Source organism: Fusarium subglutinans, assembly GCF_013396075.1.
Source record: "Fusarium subglutinans strain NRRL 66333 chromosome Unknown NRRL66333_c0000005, whole genome shotgun sequence".
Lineage (NCBI taxonomy): Eukaryota > Fungi > Ascomycota > Sordariomycetes > Hypocreales > Nectriaceae > Fusarium > Fusarium subglutinans.
Genome location: NW_023502068.1, coordinates 26363 through 43897, shown reverse-complemented (window position 1 = coordinate 43897; position 17535 = coordinate 26363). Strand labels below are relative to the sequence as shown.

General features: G+C 49.1%; 6 protein-coding genes across 6 annotated transcripts; 1 reads left to right on the top strand and 5 right to left on the bottom strand.

Moving 5' to 3' along the window:
* Positions 1-37: 37 nt before the first annotated feature.
* FSUBG_1060 (P-loop containing protein) lies at positions 38-2426 on the bottom strand (the record flags this gene model as incomplete). Its single annotated transcript, XM_036675193.1, has 8 exons — positions 38-393; positions 443-640; positions 695-760; positions 810-968; positions 1023-1290; positions 1342-1398; positions 1452-2272; positions 2339-2426. 8 exons carry the CDS (start codon positions 2424-2426, stop codon positions 38-40), a joined length of 2013 nt encoding a protein of 670 aa, XP_036543228.1.
* A 1761-nt stretch (positions 2427-4187) lies between these two features.
* FSUBG_1059 (uncharacterized protein) lies at positions 4188-8051 on the top strand (the record flags this gene model as incomplete). The annotated part of the gene is made up of 1 exon (XM_036675181.1): positions 4188-8051. One exon carries the CDS (start codon positions 4188-4190, stop codon positions 8049-8051), a length of 3864 nt encoding a protein of 1287 aa, XP_036543227.1.
* Positions 8052-8502: 451 nt separating this feature from the next.
* On the bottom strand, positions 8503-10985 carry FSUBG_1058 (uncharacterized protein; the record flags this gene model as incomplete). The annotated part of the gene is made up of 4 exons (XM_036675170.1): positions 8503-8802; positions 8857-10719; positions 10771-10859; positions 10910-10985. The coding sequence occupies 4 exons, from the start codon at positions 10983-10985 to the stop codon at positions 8503-8505; spliced, it is 2328 nt and encodes a 775-aa protein (XP_036543226.1).
* Positions 10986-11472: 487 nt separating this feature from the next.
* On the bottom strand, positions 11473-12444 carry FSUBG_1057 (uncharacterized protein; the record flags this gene model as incomplete). Its single annotated transcript, XM_036675159.1, has 5 exons — positions 11473-11654; positions 11723-11828; positions 11877-11922; positions 11973-12150; positions 12210-12444. The coding sequence occupies 5 exons, from the start codon at positions 12442-12444 to the stop codon at positions 11473-11475; spliced, it is 747 nt and encodes a 248-aa protein (XP_036543225.1).
* Positions 12445-12911: 467 nt separating this feature from the next.
* On the bottom strand, positions 12912-13798 carry FSUBG_1056 (SH3 domain protein; the record flags this gene model as incomplete). The annotated part of the gene is made up of 2 exons (XM_036675149.1): positions 12912-13646; positions 13739-13798. The coding sequence occupies 2 exons, from the start codon at positions 13796-13798 to the stop codon at positions 12912-12914; spliced, it is 795 nt and encodes a 264-aa protein (XP_036543224.1).
* A 496-nt stretch (positions 13799-14294) lies between these two features.
* Positions 14295-16161, bottom strand: FSUBG_1055 (2-methylcitrate dehydratase; the record flags this gene model as incomplete). Its single annotated transcript, XM_036675138.1, has 3 exons — positions 14295-14911; positions 14965-15742; positions 15889-16161. 3 exons carry the CDS (start codon positions 16159-16161, stop codon positions 14295-14297), a joined length of 1668 nt encoding a protein of 555 aa, XP_036543223.1.
* Positions 16162-17535: the final 1374 nt, after the last annotated feature.

Below are 17535 nucleotides of genomic sequence, written 5' to 3'. Positions count from 1 at the left end.
AATGCCAGACCTTGGCTAGACTTTTAATCGCCCCGACCTACTCCATCATCTTCAAGGCTTTCATTCGCATGAAAACAACCGTCTGCAAATGATCAACTGCAAGAGGCAAGTTCTCGCTGGCAGCCAAGATTCGAGCTGTCTTGACGGCGCTCTTGATCTGTCGGCCATTCAGAGGCATGCTGGCCAGCTTCGCAATCGCATCGCTGTCACCAGCCAACGCCTTGTCTTCTCTGATAAGAAAGTTGTACCAGACCTTGGCTCGGGAGGCTGGCTCAAGATCCTGGAAGAAAAATGAAAGGTCGATTCGTGACTCAAACGCGGGATCGATTGCAAGGTAGCGGTTCGTGGTGAGCATCATGATTCCCTTGTAGTATTCCAGGACGCGAAGGAAAACTGGGAAGCATGTCAGACAGGTTCACAACAACCACAGGGAGTAACCTACTGGTAGTCATCTCGTTCTGCGTAAGATTGCTGCTGGTGCGCTTTTCAAGGAACACATCTGCTTCATCAAGTAAGAGGATGGCATTCCAGCGCGCACAGCGATCAAGAGCAGTCTTGAGATTACTCTCCAGGTTCTTGGGATCCATCCCCAGGTCCGAGGTATCAACGCGGTAAAGAGGGCGCTTCAGATTCTCGGAGACTATGTTGATGTTAGTCAGTATAGGTTTGGAGTTTAAGACTCGACAAGACATACCGGATTCTGCAGTGAATGTCTTTCCCGTACCGGGGGGACCACACAAGAGCATGACAAGACCCTTTCCTGTGACTAAGGTCAGTTCATGACCAACCATTGGTGAGGAGAAGCGAACCCTTTCCGTCGACAAAGTCGTCGAAATCCTGCAACTTTCCGTTCGTGGCTGCACCTATAAATCCGACTAGGAGTCTCTTCTCTGCTTCATCGATGACGAGGTTGTCAAAGGCCTGAGTGTTCCACTCAATGTCTTTGAGATCGTCCACCTCGGCCGTACCTAGCACAGGATGTTAACAGATATGCATGAGTATCTTTGTGCATGTGAGCTTACACCACGTCTTGTTTTCGATCGAGAAACATTTCACGGTTGAAACGGTCAACATAGCCTGCTCATCCGTGAGGTGCTTGGGATCCTCCTCTTCTTCGACCTCCCAATCGCTATCTTCCTGTGACTCTTGGTGGCCGCTAGAAGTAGAGGCCTTAGAATATTGTCCGTTACTGTACATTGCACTGCTGGTGGGAAGACTGGACAGGGGGTAGGAACATCTAGCATCATGCCCGTGTTGACCTGCCGCATCTACGATCACTCGTCCTGCGATCTAGATTCTCTGTCAGTATATAACAGCTCCAAGCATATCTCGAAGCCTTACCGCTCGATTAGGGAGGCTTGGGATGCTGTCGGCTCCCCAACCTTTATCCAAATTCACCTACTTGATTGTTAATATGTTTCTCTACAGAGCAAGCTCGCTGAATTTCTTACCACTCCTTGTTCGATAATACCAGGATAAAAGCGGAAATGAATACCTCTTAGTGCTTCATACTTGCGGCCACGTTTGACGAGAGCAGCCTTCATGCTCTTGATGTCATCTTTTGAACAGGCCCATGCTGGCCGGACGCTGAGTTCAGAGATGGGCCGAATGCCTGCGAACCTGGGGAGATGGAAGGTCGAATCGGTCAAACGATACTCTTCCCCTTTCCACGCAACTTGATCGACTGGAACTTTGCCATGCACGTAAGACTGGCAAACGCCTGCGCCCATAGGATGGCGGGAGTCAAAGAAGAGCTGACCAGGCTTGAAGACAAATTGAAGGTCACCGAAAGCAGCACATCCAGTTTTCATGATCTTCTTGACTCGGATGAGAGTATCTCGCAGTTCGCCCTTGAGTAAATCCACGAGTAATTTCATGAATCTCTGGGCCTCGGAACCAGCATCGGCCTCTGCTAACTCGCACAATTGCTCCCAGTGATGAACCAAAGAGGCAAACGGCTTTTCAAACTTGATACTTTCAGCGCTGGAACTCCAATCGGGATCTACGGAAATATTTCGTAGAATATCCTGTAGAATGGGATTGTTGATCCAGATGGTACGAATCTCCCAGGTATTTTCTTTGGTTGGGTAGCGACCACAGACGATAGCATAAGTATCGCGAATCCGTTTGGCCTTGAGGATTAGCTCTTCTTCCTCGAGGTCAGGACTCTTATTGGGGATCTCGTCGAGCCATTTGACCAACTCGCCAGATTTGTTGAACTCGGCAAAGGCATCTCTGACTTGGCAGATATGTCCAATTTCACCAACTTGAACTAGATGTTGTGGTTAGCCATTACTAACTTGGTATTGGATAATCTAAGGGAAATAAAATAAGATACCTTCGCTATTCACACTGTCGGAATCTTCGGTGCCTTTGCCAGGCCAAGGACCATCATTCCACACTGTCGGATCACCCCAGGACGACATGGTCAGGCAGCTGGAAGATGGCGAGATAATATTGAGCAATATTCTGCAAGCACCCGATGAAAACTATCGGATTTGAAGAGTTGTGCAGGTTTGAAAGAGAAGAAAAGAAAAGGGGAGTAAGTTAGGCGTTCTAAAACGCAGGACTGCCTACAGTTGCGAGCAGTGTCGCTTGTGTGTGTCTGGTTTGTGAATCACTGTGAGCATTAGCGTCTTGTGGCTTTTTTATTTGCAAGAATTTGAAATAGATAAACTTGGACAGGTTTGTCCCGAGCTATTAGTAATTCCTACCTAATGGCTGAATGGTTCCTGCAAGTGTGATGATAGCAAAGGTCAACTTCACCAAACATACCTGGACGTGGAAGGAAGCAGACGAGGGTTCGGGGTTTTGAAGCATAGCAGATAAACGATTCTTATTACCTAATTAATAGAGATTGAAGACTACGTGAGTTTCTATGAATAGGCGCTGGATCGTTTGTGCATATGAAGCAATAGCGATCCTATAGGTAGGTACCTCATTGTCCTTCACAAACTCTCGGATCTTGTTTGCTGATCTCATCAAGGATAGGTAGCTACGCATTATAAAACAAGCTGTTTTATAAATCATAGGCAACTGGTGTCTCAAATCGCGAGAATGGTCTCGGAGGGACTGTCAAACAAGAGGCAAACCGCAAGACACAAGCTCAACAGCATGATTTTGTGTAACAAGGCCGATTGTTGCCTTGAAAGAGGATGACAACATATCTAATATGACTTCATAGATCTCTTTATGCTTCGATACATCGTGGATGGGTTACTTTGACATGGACTTACCTCGCACCATGGTGATCCGCATCCTGAACACCAAGGTGACATCTATCATCCTTCAATCTGGCACAACGAGTCAGCACGACTTGGGCTATCGATGCCAATTTAATTTTCAGACGAAAATGCATTTTAACGTAAGCTTGGCTACAATGTTTATAGGTGAGTTGAGTCAAGACAATAAGCCTGTTTGTTGCCACTTCACTCCACCCCACCACTTCAGCTAGGTATATCAGTCATACGCCGATCCAACAAGTGGAGTCTCACTGGACCATAACATGATGATCCCATAGAATCTGTAGATAACCAGTTATATATTTTTTTTTTTTCGAAGGAGCACAAGCTGAGACTAGTCAGAGAATCATTTTGACATTATCATCCAATCTGATCATCGAGGTCGTGCCTTGTGGAGTTCAAAGGGAGACGAATACGGCCTTATTGTTCTCATGGTTCTTATGGCTCTCTTTTACAATGATCTTGTAGCGGTTATTTAACCCTGTCCTTATTTTTATATTAGGATATAAGACTGTCTTTAGTCTTTAGTTATATTCATTTCCTTTATTGATGCTCTCGATTTCCTCTGAATATCCCAGCGGATGCTATCTTATCTTATGTCTGAACAAAATCGAGTGGATGAAAGGAGAGGCACTACCAAGTTGGGAATGGAAGCAAATATCTATTGGCTTGTTCAAAAGATCTGCTGCTGCTAATCCTTAATTAAGTCGGTAATGCTAGGACTTTCGGGTATTTCCTTCTTGGTCTCGCCGGACGCCTTTCCGTCTTAGGCTGCTGCATCTAATGGCAGTCAGTAGCTGGGCTGACACTATTTAAGTCACCGCTCTCATGCTTCATCTCACAACACAACTTCATCTCAAAGACAATTGCATTTAATCTTCCAAGTTCTGTCTGCTGATCTAAACTCTCAGCCACAAGTCTGAACTGCAAATAATCACTTCTAAAATGACGCGCCGCAAAGAATCAGAAATCATAGACGACCTCCGCCAAACTGAAAGTGCCACCAAGAGAAAGCTTACTATTCGCCAATTCACAAAAGCCTTACGACGTGAAGACCGCTTTCAACAAGCATGGAATGCTGCAGGAGGAGCTTCAGGGCTGGCCTGTCTGATGGCCGAGTTCAGCATTCGAGACGTACGTGATATGTGCAAGCGTCTGGGCTCGACCGCTTCAGCTGAGAAGGCACAGCCCCAAAGGCGTGCTGCTCTTGAAGAGTTGGTCACGATACTCTACGAGGGGCGACAAGATGACAGACCTCTGAACAGCTTCTACCAAGACATAATTCCAGCATGCAACCTCGAGCTGGTAGAGAAGTTTGAGAAGGATACGAAGATTGAGTGGACGGCGCCACAGAACAAACGTCTCTTTCTAGGCCATCGAGAGCAACACGAGGATAGATTCCTCGGCGAAATCTTCTGCAAGGACAAAAATATCAACTTTTGTCATCATAGGAGACTCTTTCGAGGCAACATTGCCTTTTGCGAGAGGATATTGACGACCCTCCTCGCAAAAGAGGGCAAAATCCATGTCCCATCTGATTTGATAGATGAAGTGGCTATGCCGGTTCTCAAGCGCCTTCTCAAGAGCAGATACGACGACGACGAGAGGCGCATCAGATATCTCAGCCTCGTACTCGAATGTGCCCAAAAACACGGGGACATTTCCAAGCAGCTTGTTCTCAGACAAGGTGGCTTGCTTCAGTATACTGTCGATCGGTGGGCCAAGGCTGCCGACGGCAGCGAAAGCAAGAGACAATATCAAGCTCGTTTGGTACATTTGATCCGGCTATTACCGAGCGAGAAACCACCCATCGAGTTAGAGAGAATCCGTCAAACTCTGTGGGTTTCTTGGAAGTTAGAAGTCGATGGCAGATATGACTTATTTCGCCTCTTCATCCAGCATCACAAAAACTATAAAATCGACATCGAGAGTGACTCGGAACAAGATCTGGCCAGACTCAAGGATCTTCCTGAACGAGCCTGGCCTTCAGATCTGTTCTTCATTATCAATTACAAGAAGTCACTGCAACTTTTTGAGAAGCTAGAAAGCCTGTTTCCCAAGAACAACTTTCTCCAAGTTGCGAATCAGAGTGGAACAATACTCAATCAGTCGCAGGGACATATTAAACACAGCGGTTTCGGAGACGTTGAAATCGTTAGGGCGTTGCTGATCCGCAAATCGAACACAAAAGACGAGCACCAGGGATGGCTTGATCGCGCTATTGGCCTCATAAACGAGCGGAAAACGAACGCTCAACAGGCTCGTGAGGCTGTCGAGCGAGCATACTGGGCTAGAGCTGCCTTGAATCTCTGCGTCGCTATTGGAGATCTACAGACTTTGAACGACACTATAATCTGGTCTCGGCGTTTCATCAAGGACTCTCTCACAAGCCATAGTTTGTTCAGTGTGAAAGTCTTCAAGACAAAGGAGATTGAAGAAGTTCTGGGTGCCATGCCAGATGGACGTGTCAGCTCACCTGAAGCTATCGTGTCATTCACATCAACCCTGGGCAAGAAAGATATCGAGTTTGCAAACCAGATTCTCATCAATATTGTTGAGACTGCAACGCTCGCAGTCGGAGAACCCGGATTCAAGGCCCAGAATTGGACCTGGCTGTTCAACCTCGTTATGGCTGTAACAGGTCAACGTATGAGCAGACTGGAAATGTTCTTCAAGAACCTTGCAAAATGCTCAGCGGCAGATCGTGAAAGGTGCGAAAGGGACATGATGGCGATCGTCTGGAAGCCAACAACGGATTTGCTTATTGAAGTCGGAGCTGTAGTTCGAAACCCGGCTTTGGCGACCGCACACGGCGGTTCGCTTTTCGATTCTCTCACCACTTCATCGAATCGCGAGTCTGTCAAGGGTAGCTACGTGTATCGTTTGCTTTCAAGAACGCCTTTGTCGCCTCCTTTACAGGCAGAGTTGGCACGCTTCCTTATCGATAGGACGAGGGAGCGACTAGGACCTGAAGCTATACGTGCGCAGATGCAGGATATCGTCTTCGTCATTGAGCGCCTGGCTTCTAGCGATCAGCCCTCACTAGCATGCCCCTTCATCCGTGACTTGGTTCTGGACAGTGAAGGCGCCAAAGAAAGCTCTTCCTGGCACCGCCATCTTCTCAGCGTTGGCTTCCTCTCGGTGCTTCCAGCTAAGCCAGCAAAGGAAATGTTACACACTATGGCCAGTGCGATAAAGGATAAGATGCGAGAACAAAATCAGAACACGGACGTTAAAGAACAGGCAGAAAGATCCAAGGAACTCACTGAGGAAGGCGCATCAGCAGGTCCCAAGCCCTCTCCGGGGCCATCCATCAAGGTTACTACCGTCAAGATGCTCGCCCAGATCTTGCAGTACAATCTATTCATGGATCCGTCATCATCATGTGAAATCCTTTTTGGTCTTCTTGCAGAAGCACGACACATCGATATCCGAATCACCATCACCAACAGTCTCTTTGCAATCTTGGAGGAACCTACTTGCCCTCCCAGTCTAAAGAAACGCATCCTTGACGCCCTTGGGGAGTATATTGTTCCAGCAATCGTACAGCTCAATGAGAGACGCGGGCTGACTGAAGCTGATTGGGTTGCTGCTTCAACCCAAGACGCCCCATTGCCTGAGATTGGCGATGAAATCCCCCTTCTCGAGCTCCTGATCTTCAAGGTCAGGGGACAGACTTTGAACGAAGAAGATAAAAGGAGGCTCGCATCACTCGTTATGGGTGCAGTGGAGCAATCGGCTGTCAACAACACCCGTTGGATGAAACTTTTCTTGAGTAAAAACAACTTCTCTCTCGAGGAAGAGATTCCCCATCTCCCCGTGCATCTCACTACTGTGTCTGCTCTTTATGGGCAACTCCAACCCTACACACCTGTATCAGTCTTCAATATGGTTCGCTCCGCCGCACTCATCAATGTCGATCCCAGCCCTGGCGTACAACGTATCACAAAGGCCATCCAGGAGGACCGGGACCTCGTTAACTCAAAGGCAGGCAAGCACTGGCTTTCGCAGTTTTCCAACCCCGGCCGCGATTCGTTCAAATTTGGCATCATACTGTCTGCGGCCATGATACAGCAGAACCCTGTCGACCGAGAGCCCAAGCTGGCTGGAGATGGAGTGTCTTTGCAGATGCTTCAGTCCTTCGTGATCGAGTACATTGAGAAGCTACTCAAGATTGGACAAGCCGACATGGTGATGACACTTGTCATGAGGCTTAGTGGCGGACGATTTAAGGATCGACAGAACTGGAACGACTGGATGGAAAACTCAGTACCCGTTATCAAGAAGATAATCTCCAAGACAGAGGAAGTTCAAGAAAGTATCCGCAGTAAGGAAGCAGAGCCTCGTAGGCTGCCTAGTGTGTTTCAGATGAGGCTAAGAACGATACCTGTGCCCTTATCCGATGGAACATTTGAAGAAAATAAGGCTTTCACAGAAGAGCTTTACAAGCTCATCGGGGACCTTGGAAGCCGCCAATATCACCCGTATCATATGGACTTTCAGAAACTCAAGGAGGAGTTTGACTACTGGCCCCTCACACAGTCATTCGGCCGTTTTGCACTCATTTTGGCAGAATTGCAGGAGTACGATCTTGCTTCTACAAAACAGCCCACACTCAAGGACTATCTCTGTTGGGAGATCATTGGACATACACTCACTAAGGCAAAGGACCCAAAGGATGAAAACGTGGTTGAAGATGTCAGGCTGTTGATGCGGAAGTGGGAAACCTGTGAGGATGAAGCAATGAGGACAATTGGGATGAAGTTCAAAGGATTGCTGAAGGATGCCGATAAGACATGGTATAAATAAGTGAGACTGAACATTCAGTTATGGAATTGCGACATGGATCTCGATCAATGGCCAATTCCTTCTGAGCCCAAACAGATAGGCATAAAAAAAAGATGGCTGCTGTGGAGCGACGTGGCCTTGAATTACCTAGATACCTCATGAGGGCCGATAATCTTACAAAGGGTTCTTGACCAAATCTGCCTATTCATTCTGAAGGTGACAGGGCATGCTTGGTAAATCATTGTAATGTCTGTTCGAGTACATATCGTTTAGAACAAGTCATTGCATTCGGGTATGTTGCTATAATAATAGGAACTACAATATTATCATACCATTTCACGTGCTTCATCCACCATCATCTACTAGCTAAACCACCAATCAATACAGATTTCTTGAAAACAATGCAATGTCTTTGAAGTCCCACATTACTAGGCACCAAGGCCGGTGAACACAAAGAATGTAAGCCATAGCATCATATCAGTAGCCATGAAAACATTGCCACAAACACTACCAGAACAGCAAAGGTCCGTGAGTAGCCATGGGCTCTTGTCGAGTCGTTTGAAACAACGAACGAAGGTTCGGGCATGCCCGACTCTGTCGGAAGATCTGCTTGAATAGCTGAAGCCGCTGAAGCAGGGGCAGGTTGGGCCGGGATGTCGTTGCCAGGAGTGCCAAGTTCTTGACCATTCTCTTCTTGCCTTCGTTCTATGTCAGCCATGGCACGTTCCTCCAATTGAGATGGTGACGAGTACATTGAAGGGCCATTTGTCGGCTAGACTGTCGTGACCTTTGTTGCTGTGCTCTCTACTTGCGTTGGTATAATTACTGTGATAACTTGAGGTCCCTCGTGAGCGCCGCCAACAGCGTTGGAACCGGTAGGTTGAGGGGGTCTTGGTTGGGCAGGAGGTCCTGGAAGCTGCGCTGGAACTTCTGGTGCAGGCAGAGCGGGTTGTGTAGGTGGTGCTGTGATTTCTGGTGCTTGTGGTCCGAGATCGCCGCTCCCTTTCCCCCCATCACCCTTGCCATCTCCTTTACCGGGGCTTTCCTGTCCAGTACCATCATTATCTGGGGAACCGTTAGGAACCTGGCCTTCTGGGGGAGTTGAAGGCGGAGAGGCCGGAGAAGGAGGATTGGCTGGCGCTGGGATTCCTGGACCACCATTTGCGGGACAAGGGCCAGGCTTTCCACCACAAGAGGCCCCGTTGTCGGGATTACCATTTGTATTTGGTTGTAAAGGAGGGGCAGCAGGTGAAGGCCCTACATCGGGAGGAGGCGCGTCAGGACTGTTCGGTGACGGGGGGTTTGCAGGCACACTGCTAGATCCTGGATCAGATCCGCCATCACCTCCATTGTGACAAGGTGAGTTTTCATCCCCGGAGCAACTATTTGGAATAGCGGGTGGTGCTGTCTGTGGAGGCGGCTGAGGTGAAGAAGGCTCAGAAGAGCCACAGCCAGCGTTTGAGTTGGGGTCCGAGCACCCATTTCCACCGCTATCATCGCCCTTTGGAGGCTGATGAGAGGCAGGGCAGGCTGGCATACCGTCTTCAGCACCACAGGGAGGGTTACCTCCAGCAGGAGCAGGACCAGGGCCCGGAGGGGGGCCTTGAGGAGCGGGAGAATCCGGGGCAGGCGCTGGTATTTGAGGTGCTGGAGGCTGTGGCGCTGGTTGAGGTGCTGGCGGTTGAGGTGCTGGCGGTTGAGATGCTGGTGGTTGAGGCGCTGGAGGTCCAGGAGGTAGCTGATTCTGGTTGGCGCATGCTGGATTGTTAATATCGATAGAGCAGTCTACTGAGCCGCCAGTACTTGGAGGAGTGGCTGGTGCAGCATTGTTTCCAGGAGCGCTCTCATCGCAATCCTCTCCCGGTCCGCCAGTTCCATCTTGATTTGGTGCTCCGTCGCCTTCATCCGGGTTCGAAGGAGCAGGTGCAGTTGCAGGAGCGGGTTGAGGCTGTGATTGTCCTGTATTGCCTTGATTGGGATCGTCAGGCGAACTGTTTCCATCGGCACCATCTGGTCCTGGGGCAGGAGGGCCGTTGGACTGGCCATCCGGCTGGGTGTTGCTGTTGGCAGGAGGGTTGGCAGGAACCGGAGCCGGGGCAAGAGCCGGGTCAGTTGGATATTGGCCATCATTGTTGCCAGACTGTGAAGATCCATCATTGGAAGTGTTTCCTTCACAATCCGCGTTGGGATCTGAGGGTTCATTTCCATCATTTCCATCATTGCCACCATCTCCTCCGGGACCTGTGCCTCCTGAAGGATTACCTTGACCGCCACCTGAGCCTGCTGTGTTTCCTGGTAGGGGCCCATTGTTCGGGCCTGGTGCACCACCTGGTGGACCTGCTCCGGCATTGGGGTTGCCATTCCCAGCTCCTGGTGAGGCAGGGGAACCACCACCGGGAATAGATTGATGAGCTGAAGCGGTGGATTCGGGGAGAGACAGTGTAAGAACACCATCAGATCCGGCTTTACAGTCGACAGAGAGGCTAAAACGGCTTTCAAACCCAAAGCTCGCCGAATCAGAGCGTGAGACGAGAGGCATGAAGTGCCTCGGAGCAAGACTTGTATGTTGTATTTCCACAGGAAGGAGATCACTTATGGTAGCACCATGAAGAGAGCAAGTGGAGACAGTGTATGTCAAAGCTTGACCATACTGATCAGTGCAAGAACTGGCCAGGCATGAGAACAGTTCCTGTGCATAGTCAGCAACCCATCACTAGATGCAATAGAAGGGATGACTTACTCGTTGAACGGCCATGTCATGACAGAGACCCTCAACAGTAGGAATACCATGATAGTGCATAAGTTCGCGAGAGCAAATGGTAGCACATTCTACAATATTTTGTCAGAATTCCCATTGACATTGGGCTCAGAGTCCATACCTGGTGTAGATGTATCGAGGCTGTATGTACGAGTAGCCAAGCTCGATAATACGCCAGCGAGCAAATGAGGTCGCATGGCTGTATGGGAAGCAAGTGGCTATTATGAGAGAAGCGTGCAGAAATTGGGTGCTGGTTTAAACGACAGTACCAAAAAAGTGAGTGAGTGATTGAGGGATGGGTTCCAAAAAGAGTGTGAGATGCGTTCCAAAAACGAGCTTGAGCTGAAGCTGAAGACAACGAATGAAGATGAAAAGTCTAAGATCGGGAGGGTCGTCAGAGGTCAATAAGTAGGCGGATGTTCTCATACATTCGAGGAAGGTGGTGTTTGGTGATGGTGAGGGTAGGTGCAGGTGCCAAGTTGCTGTTCTAGGAGCGGCCCCTTCCCCAGTATGGGAAACCATATCAAGTTGAACGAGGGAAACGAAAGATGAGAAGGCATCTTCTGCATTGTGGAGATAAACAGTCTAGCAGGTAAGATCTATAAGGTAAATAATCGAGGGTAAGTCTCAACCAGAAACAGCGTCTTCGTCTTCAACTTTTCTTGTGTCAGGGTATCACATCCATTAATAGAACAACAAAGCCAACGGCTTCTTCTCGTCGCCGTATCGGTCCTTGAGCTCCTTTCTTGACAAGAAACGAGCCAGAGGCATCATAGTTTCCTTCATGTCCATCAAACCTCGCTTCTTCTGGTCGATATGTGAAGCATCAATGACTAGCCGCTTCAAGTTATCCAAGGAGAGTGCGCCTGTTCAAGTCAGTACCTGCCTGTGATTTGAGGGAGACGGGGAAGGGAAGGATCGAGGCCGAACTCACCGTTGTCGATGAGATCCATGAGTCGGGCAGGTGTACCGACACAGATGCCAGTTTTGTGTTTCTGGAGGAACTTGACTTGCTCCTCAACTTTCATATGCTTGGCGAACTTGAACGTGTTAGCGATATCATTTCCATGTCTTGAAGAGGGACGTACCAATTTCGCGACTGAATTATCTTTGCTTTGAAACTTGCGCATCGACCTGCTCACAGTCAGTCTTTTTACCTCTCAAACTGAGTCGCAATAGCGTACCTGACAATGTCTGCAGCTCTCAAACCAGCTCCTGCAACAATAAGGGTATGGGGGGATCCCGTTTTCTTAGGCGCCTTCTTTAAACCCTCGGGATCCTCTGACACCTTCTCCAGGAAGTCCGGAAACTTATCCAACGTTCTTGACTCTTGCCATGAAGTGGTATCTTGAATCGCGTTGGCTGGGAATTTGTGAGTGAGATTTTCAATAAGAATGGCAATTAACAACAAGAACTCTTACCGGATACAGTCATATCAGAAATCTCAACAGCGCTCAAGTCAGTGCCGAAGCGTCCCAATTTCTGGGCAAGATGATCAGCCAAGAGCTGGTTGTCCATCTTGGTGAAGAGCGTGTTGAGACCAAGCTCAGTATCGAGAAGTTCATCATCTGGGGCATTCGCCTTTCTCTTTTTGCTTTTTTTTGGCTTTGGCTGAGCAGGAGTATCCTCCGCTTGGCGCTTTTTAGTAGTCGACATGATGAAGGCTGTGTCTTGATTATGGTGTTGTTGAATTCTTTCGTTTAAGATTTCTCGGACGTCAACAAGAAATTTTGCGACGTACAGTGTAGATATTGATCATGGCTAAGATTCGCATAATGATCAAGATACTAGCACTGTATCGGACACAGTACACACGGTCTACCAGATCCACCAGCCATGATGAAGCACGTCTCATGAGAACCAGTATGGGCTAAAAATGTTCTTGTTCTATCGACATTGAATTGGATATCAGCTTCACGACTATTGCTTAAATTTCTCCATATTTATGCAAGTATTGATCTTCGCAACGGTCATTTAAACACTCTGTGTACTAAACAAAGACTGAACACAGACTCAGTATCGTCCTGAGATACTTGTCTATGAAACTTTCGATTCCCTAACGCCCAATATATGCGCCCTGTAACTGAAAATCAAGCCGATGTAGCTTTCCCAATTGTGAGACTCTAGAAAATGCTGTTGACGATGTTTCCTCCGATGGTGGCACCAGCACCAAAGATAGCAGCGTTACCCAGCTTCTTACCAAACTTCTTGCCGTACTCATTGACTTTGCTATCCTTGCCATCTCCCTCCTGTCCCTGCGGCTGTCCAGATCCCTCAGCAACAGCCATGGGTGGTACATGCGAGTTGTAAGGGTTCTGTTGAGGAGGAGGACCCTGCGAGTAGGCAGGGTAGCCATACTGAGGCTGCGGAATAGGCGCAACAGGCTTCTTGGTCTCCTGGTCGACGAGGACGTAGTTTCGAGGGAAGATACCCTCCTGTCCTGTGCGCTCGTTTCGGCCCATCCACCAATCCTGGTTCATGTACTCGTACACAGCGATACGATCATCCTTCTCGAAGGCCAGATCGCGACCGTCGGAGGCAGCATAGCGGTAAAGGGCGCGGGCATTGGCAACAGTGGGCTTGACGTTGCGCGGGGGAGGACCAGGAGGAGGAGTCTGATCGTAGGCTGGTGGCGCGGGCGAGTGCGACTTGATTTTGAGATCCTCGAAGGCCTTAGTAGGAGGCGCGTGGGCAGCCGGTGCGGGAGTAGCGGCCTTGGGAGCAGCGGTGTTGGTATTCTTATTGCCGGTCGCAGTCTTGAGGGGGCCCGAGAGGGAGGACTCGCCGGGAAGAGCGGTGCTGATGGTGTCGTAGACGGAGTCGTCAATCACGCCTCGCTCAAGGAGGTTCTCTAGTTCCTTCACGGGATTAGTTTACGTTCAGAGAGAATGCCCAGATGAGTATGATGGCGCAAGTGGGGTTCCGATGACGGGAAGTCGAGGGCATTTACATTTTTGATGTTGCGAAGCGAACGGTTCACTTCGATAATAGTCTGGCGATCCGCGGCCATGATTACGGATGGTGCGGCTAAAAGGGACCGGACTTGCGATGCGGGTATAAAGATGTGTTTAAGACTGATAAATCAGCGCAGATTTCGATGGTTTTGGAGACACTGATGCAACGTGACAAAGGTGCAGTAATGACAGGATGTCAGGTTGAAGTTAGATGCAGGAGGAGAGTGTTTCGACCTGTTACCAACGATTCTTGAGATTCGGAGTTCGGCCAAGCACCCAAGCCATATCCCTACCAAATAAAGCGGGCATTTGAGGCGGTGCTATCCTTCGCTCAACCCGACCCAATCACGAGATTTGATAGTTCGTAAAATATTGAATTCACTGTGGTGCAACTCAGGCGCCTCTTACAAGTAGATTTCTCTTATTGCTTGTTGATTTTTTTTGTATTCATTGTTCATTTTAGGCGTGATATTTTCATTCTATCCAAGCCATGGCCTTCTTTGGGCTTTGCGATTAAATATGCATCCTCCATCTCTCCCATTTATAAATCCTTTATTGCACAAACTTGCTGCTCTCAACAGTGTATAGATCAACATACTCATCAACAGGGGTAGACTCAAGCTTCTTGGCGTCCAAGTTGAGCTCCACAAGCTCCTTGACGCGAGCCTCGGGGTAGTGAGGGCCAAGGTGGCGCTTGTACTTCTCGAGAATGACGGGCTTGGCCTCCTCGCGGCGGAGACGGTGGCCAAGAGGAGCCTCAACAGCGACCTCATCGAGGACAGTGCCGTCGTTGAGCTCAACAGTGAGAGCGTTAGAGATGGTTCGGAGCTTGGGGTCATGGTAATCCTTGGTGTACTGAGGATCCTCAACACACTTGATCTTCTGGCGGAGAGACTCGACCAGGGGAGAGGTGGCAGCCTCACCACCGTCAACGTAGTCAGTGGCCTCAAGACGGCCGAACACGAGCATGGTGGCGCACATGTACTGGATGCAGTGGTCACGGTCGGCAAAGTTGTCCATGGGCTTGAACTGCTTGTCAATGATGCGGATGCAAGCCTCGTGGGTTCGGCAAGTGATAGACTTGATGTCAGCGGCAGACTTGCCCTGAGACTTGAGGAGGTGGTGAATCTTCTCGGAGGCCTCGACCGCGGTCTGAGAGTGGAACTCAGCTATGACATGTTAGACTTGTCTTTACTCGTTGACTGCATTGATTTGAACTTACCAGGGTAGGAGACCTTGAAGAGGACGTTCTCCATGACATAGCTGCCATAGGGGCGCTGGAACTCAAACTTTTGGCCCTTGAACAGAACATCGTAGAAACCCCAGACGGGAGCAGACAGGACAGTAGGAACGCCCTGCTCACCCTTCAGAACCTTGAGAGCCAGGTTGACGGCGCGCTGGCAAGCATCACCGGCAGCCCAGGACTTTCGGGACATGGTGTTGGGGGTGTGGCGGTAGGTTCGTAGAGACTGGCCATCAACCCAAGCCTGGGTGACAGCGTCCGCGATCTGCTTCTCGTTGAGGCCGAGCATCTTGGAGACGACGGCGGTAGAGGCAACCTTGACAAGAACAACGTGGTCAAGACCGACCTTGTTGTAGGAGTTGAGGAGAGCCAAGCAACCCTGGATCTCGTGGGCCTTGATCATGGCCTCGAGGACGTCCTTGACAACAAAGGTCTTGCCGCCAGCGAGGTTACCACCAGCCTTGTTGGTACGGTTGATCCAGTCAGCAACAGCGAGGATAGCACCCAAGTTGTCAGAGGGATGACCCCACTCAGCAGCGAGCCAGCAGTCGTTGAAGTCGAGCCATCGGATCATAGCACCAATGTTGAAAGCGGCGTTGACGGGGTCAAGCTGGAAGGGAGTACCAGGGACCTTGGGGCCGTTGGGAACAACAGTGCCAGGGACAATGGGTCCAAGGAGCTTAGAGCACTCCTTGAACCTCAAACCCTCGAGACCGCAACCGAGGGTGTCGAGAAGGATCCATCGAGCAGTGTCGAACTGTTTGATTAAGAATTAGCAATGAATTTCAACGATTGAGTGCCATTGAGTTGTCGTGATAATTTGTTGGTGTTGAAGCGAGAAGCTTCAAGGCGGGGTATTTTGCGGGGTGCAAAATCGGCCTCGGCAGAATTGACAGCACTCACAGCAAGCTCAGAGTCAATGGTCTTGTTGGCGACATAGTCGGCAATGTCCTTGATCTCAGGATCGTATTCACGGTCGGTAGAAGGCATGTTGGGAGCTCCTGATCGTCTGGCAGCAGAAGTTGAAAAGGCGGCGCCGTAAGAAGCGGGAAGAGAAGAGCGAGCGGCGCCGAACGCCGAGCGGGCCACGAGAGGGGCGGCGACACGAAGACCCCGGGGAGACTGGAAGCGCAGCTGCTTGGAGGCCGTTCGGAGGGTCCGGTTAACGGCAGACATTCTTGGGGATAATTGGCTTACGGTCTTCTTCCTGCGTAACAACGAAGAAGAAGGACGAGGTCAATTGACGTGGGGGATGATGATGATTGGGGGTATCACAAATGCATAGAAGGAGGAAGGAAAAAAGAGAACAACAACCTTCTGCAGGGCCTAATATCCTAGAAGTTTTTGCCTTGGAGAAACTTGGTAAGTATTCATATTTATTACGCTCGGCTGTATGCGCCTCAGTTTGCCGTAGCTTACCGCAAAACACCCTCGGCTAGCCGCCGGCTGGACTTACTCGTGGATATTGGTCATTTTCACACTGTATATCTGTGTGAGTTTGCCATATGATTGTACTGTGCGAAAGGTCTGAGATCTCCAATTATCACGATCAGAAAAATGAAGTCTTTCAGGGGCTTTTCTAGCGAGGGGAAACTCAAACCCCATATACTAGCCAATCAATCCACTCAATTGTTATCATTTTGTTGAATTTGCTTCAGTCTGATCCTCACCGACCAAGACTATCCACTCGGAGGGTCGCTGGACATGATTGTTGTTTATCATATATGTAGCCACAAAGGGAGACTAATAGCTGCACTGATGTGTTTCTCGTCGTTTGTATTTGATACTGTAATCCAAGCAGTATCGATCTGCTGAGTTGTGGTTATGAGAAGTTCAATGGTGATGTATAGATAGCGAAACGCGGGGCATTGATGCTCACTATCACAAGCCTCAACTTTTTAACACTACCTTCACGATACCGTCATATTGCTATCTGCCCGCTTCTTGGGTCAATCCTTTGAGTACCCGGCTTTTCTTTAGTGATCTAACGTTCGTTTATTATATATAAAATGTCAATATAAGTCTTCTATTAAGCCTCCTCAACTATTATTCCCCTGAACCTGTTTGTGGTTCCCCATCTCTACCCCAGCTTCCCCTCGCCGAAAATCTGGGGTCATGTTCCCCACGCTCCGTCGTCGGACAAGGCTCGCGGACATACGACGATGTGACCGACTCAGTCCGACCGAGGATGCTTTGCCCTTCAAGATTATCATCTCGATCGAAGAAAAATATGACGAACATCGCTTACAAGTTGGGTCATTATGCATAAGAAACATTTGCATATTGCTGCGAGGAGAATCTGACTGCAGGAAGGATAAAGACCTTCCGAAGCCTTGTCTCAATGATATGACCTATGGAACGAGTATACCATTGCAGGCATTTGGATGTAGTGATGTTTAGCAGCTCATTGGTAGTAACCTATTGTCCTGTAATGTCTGCATCGACCTTGTGGACTCAGACATCCGATTTCTATCCCTACATTTGCTTCTTGGACTTCTAAAGCGCGCTTCAGTGAGACATTGTGACAACCCAAAAGACAGAAATAATGCA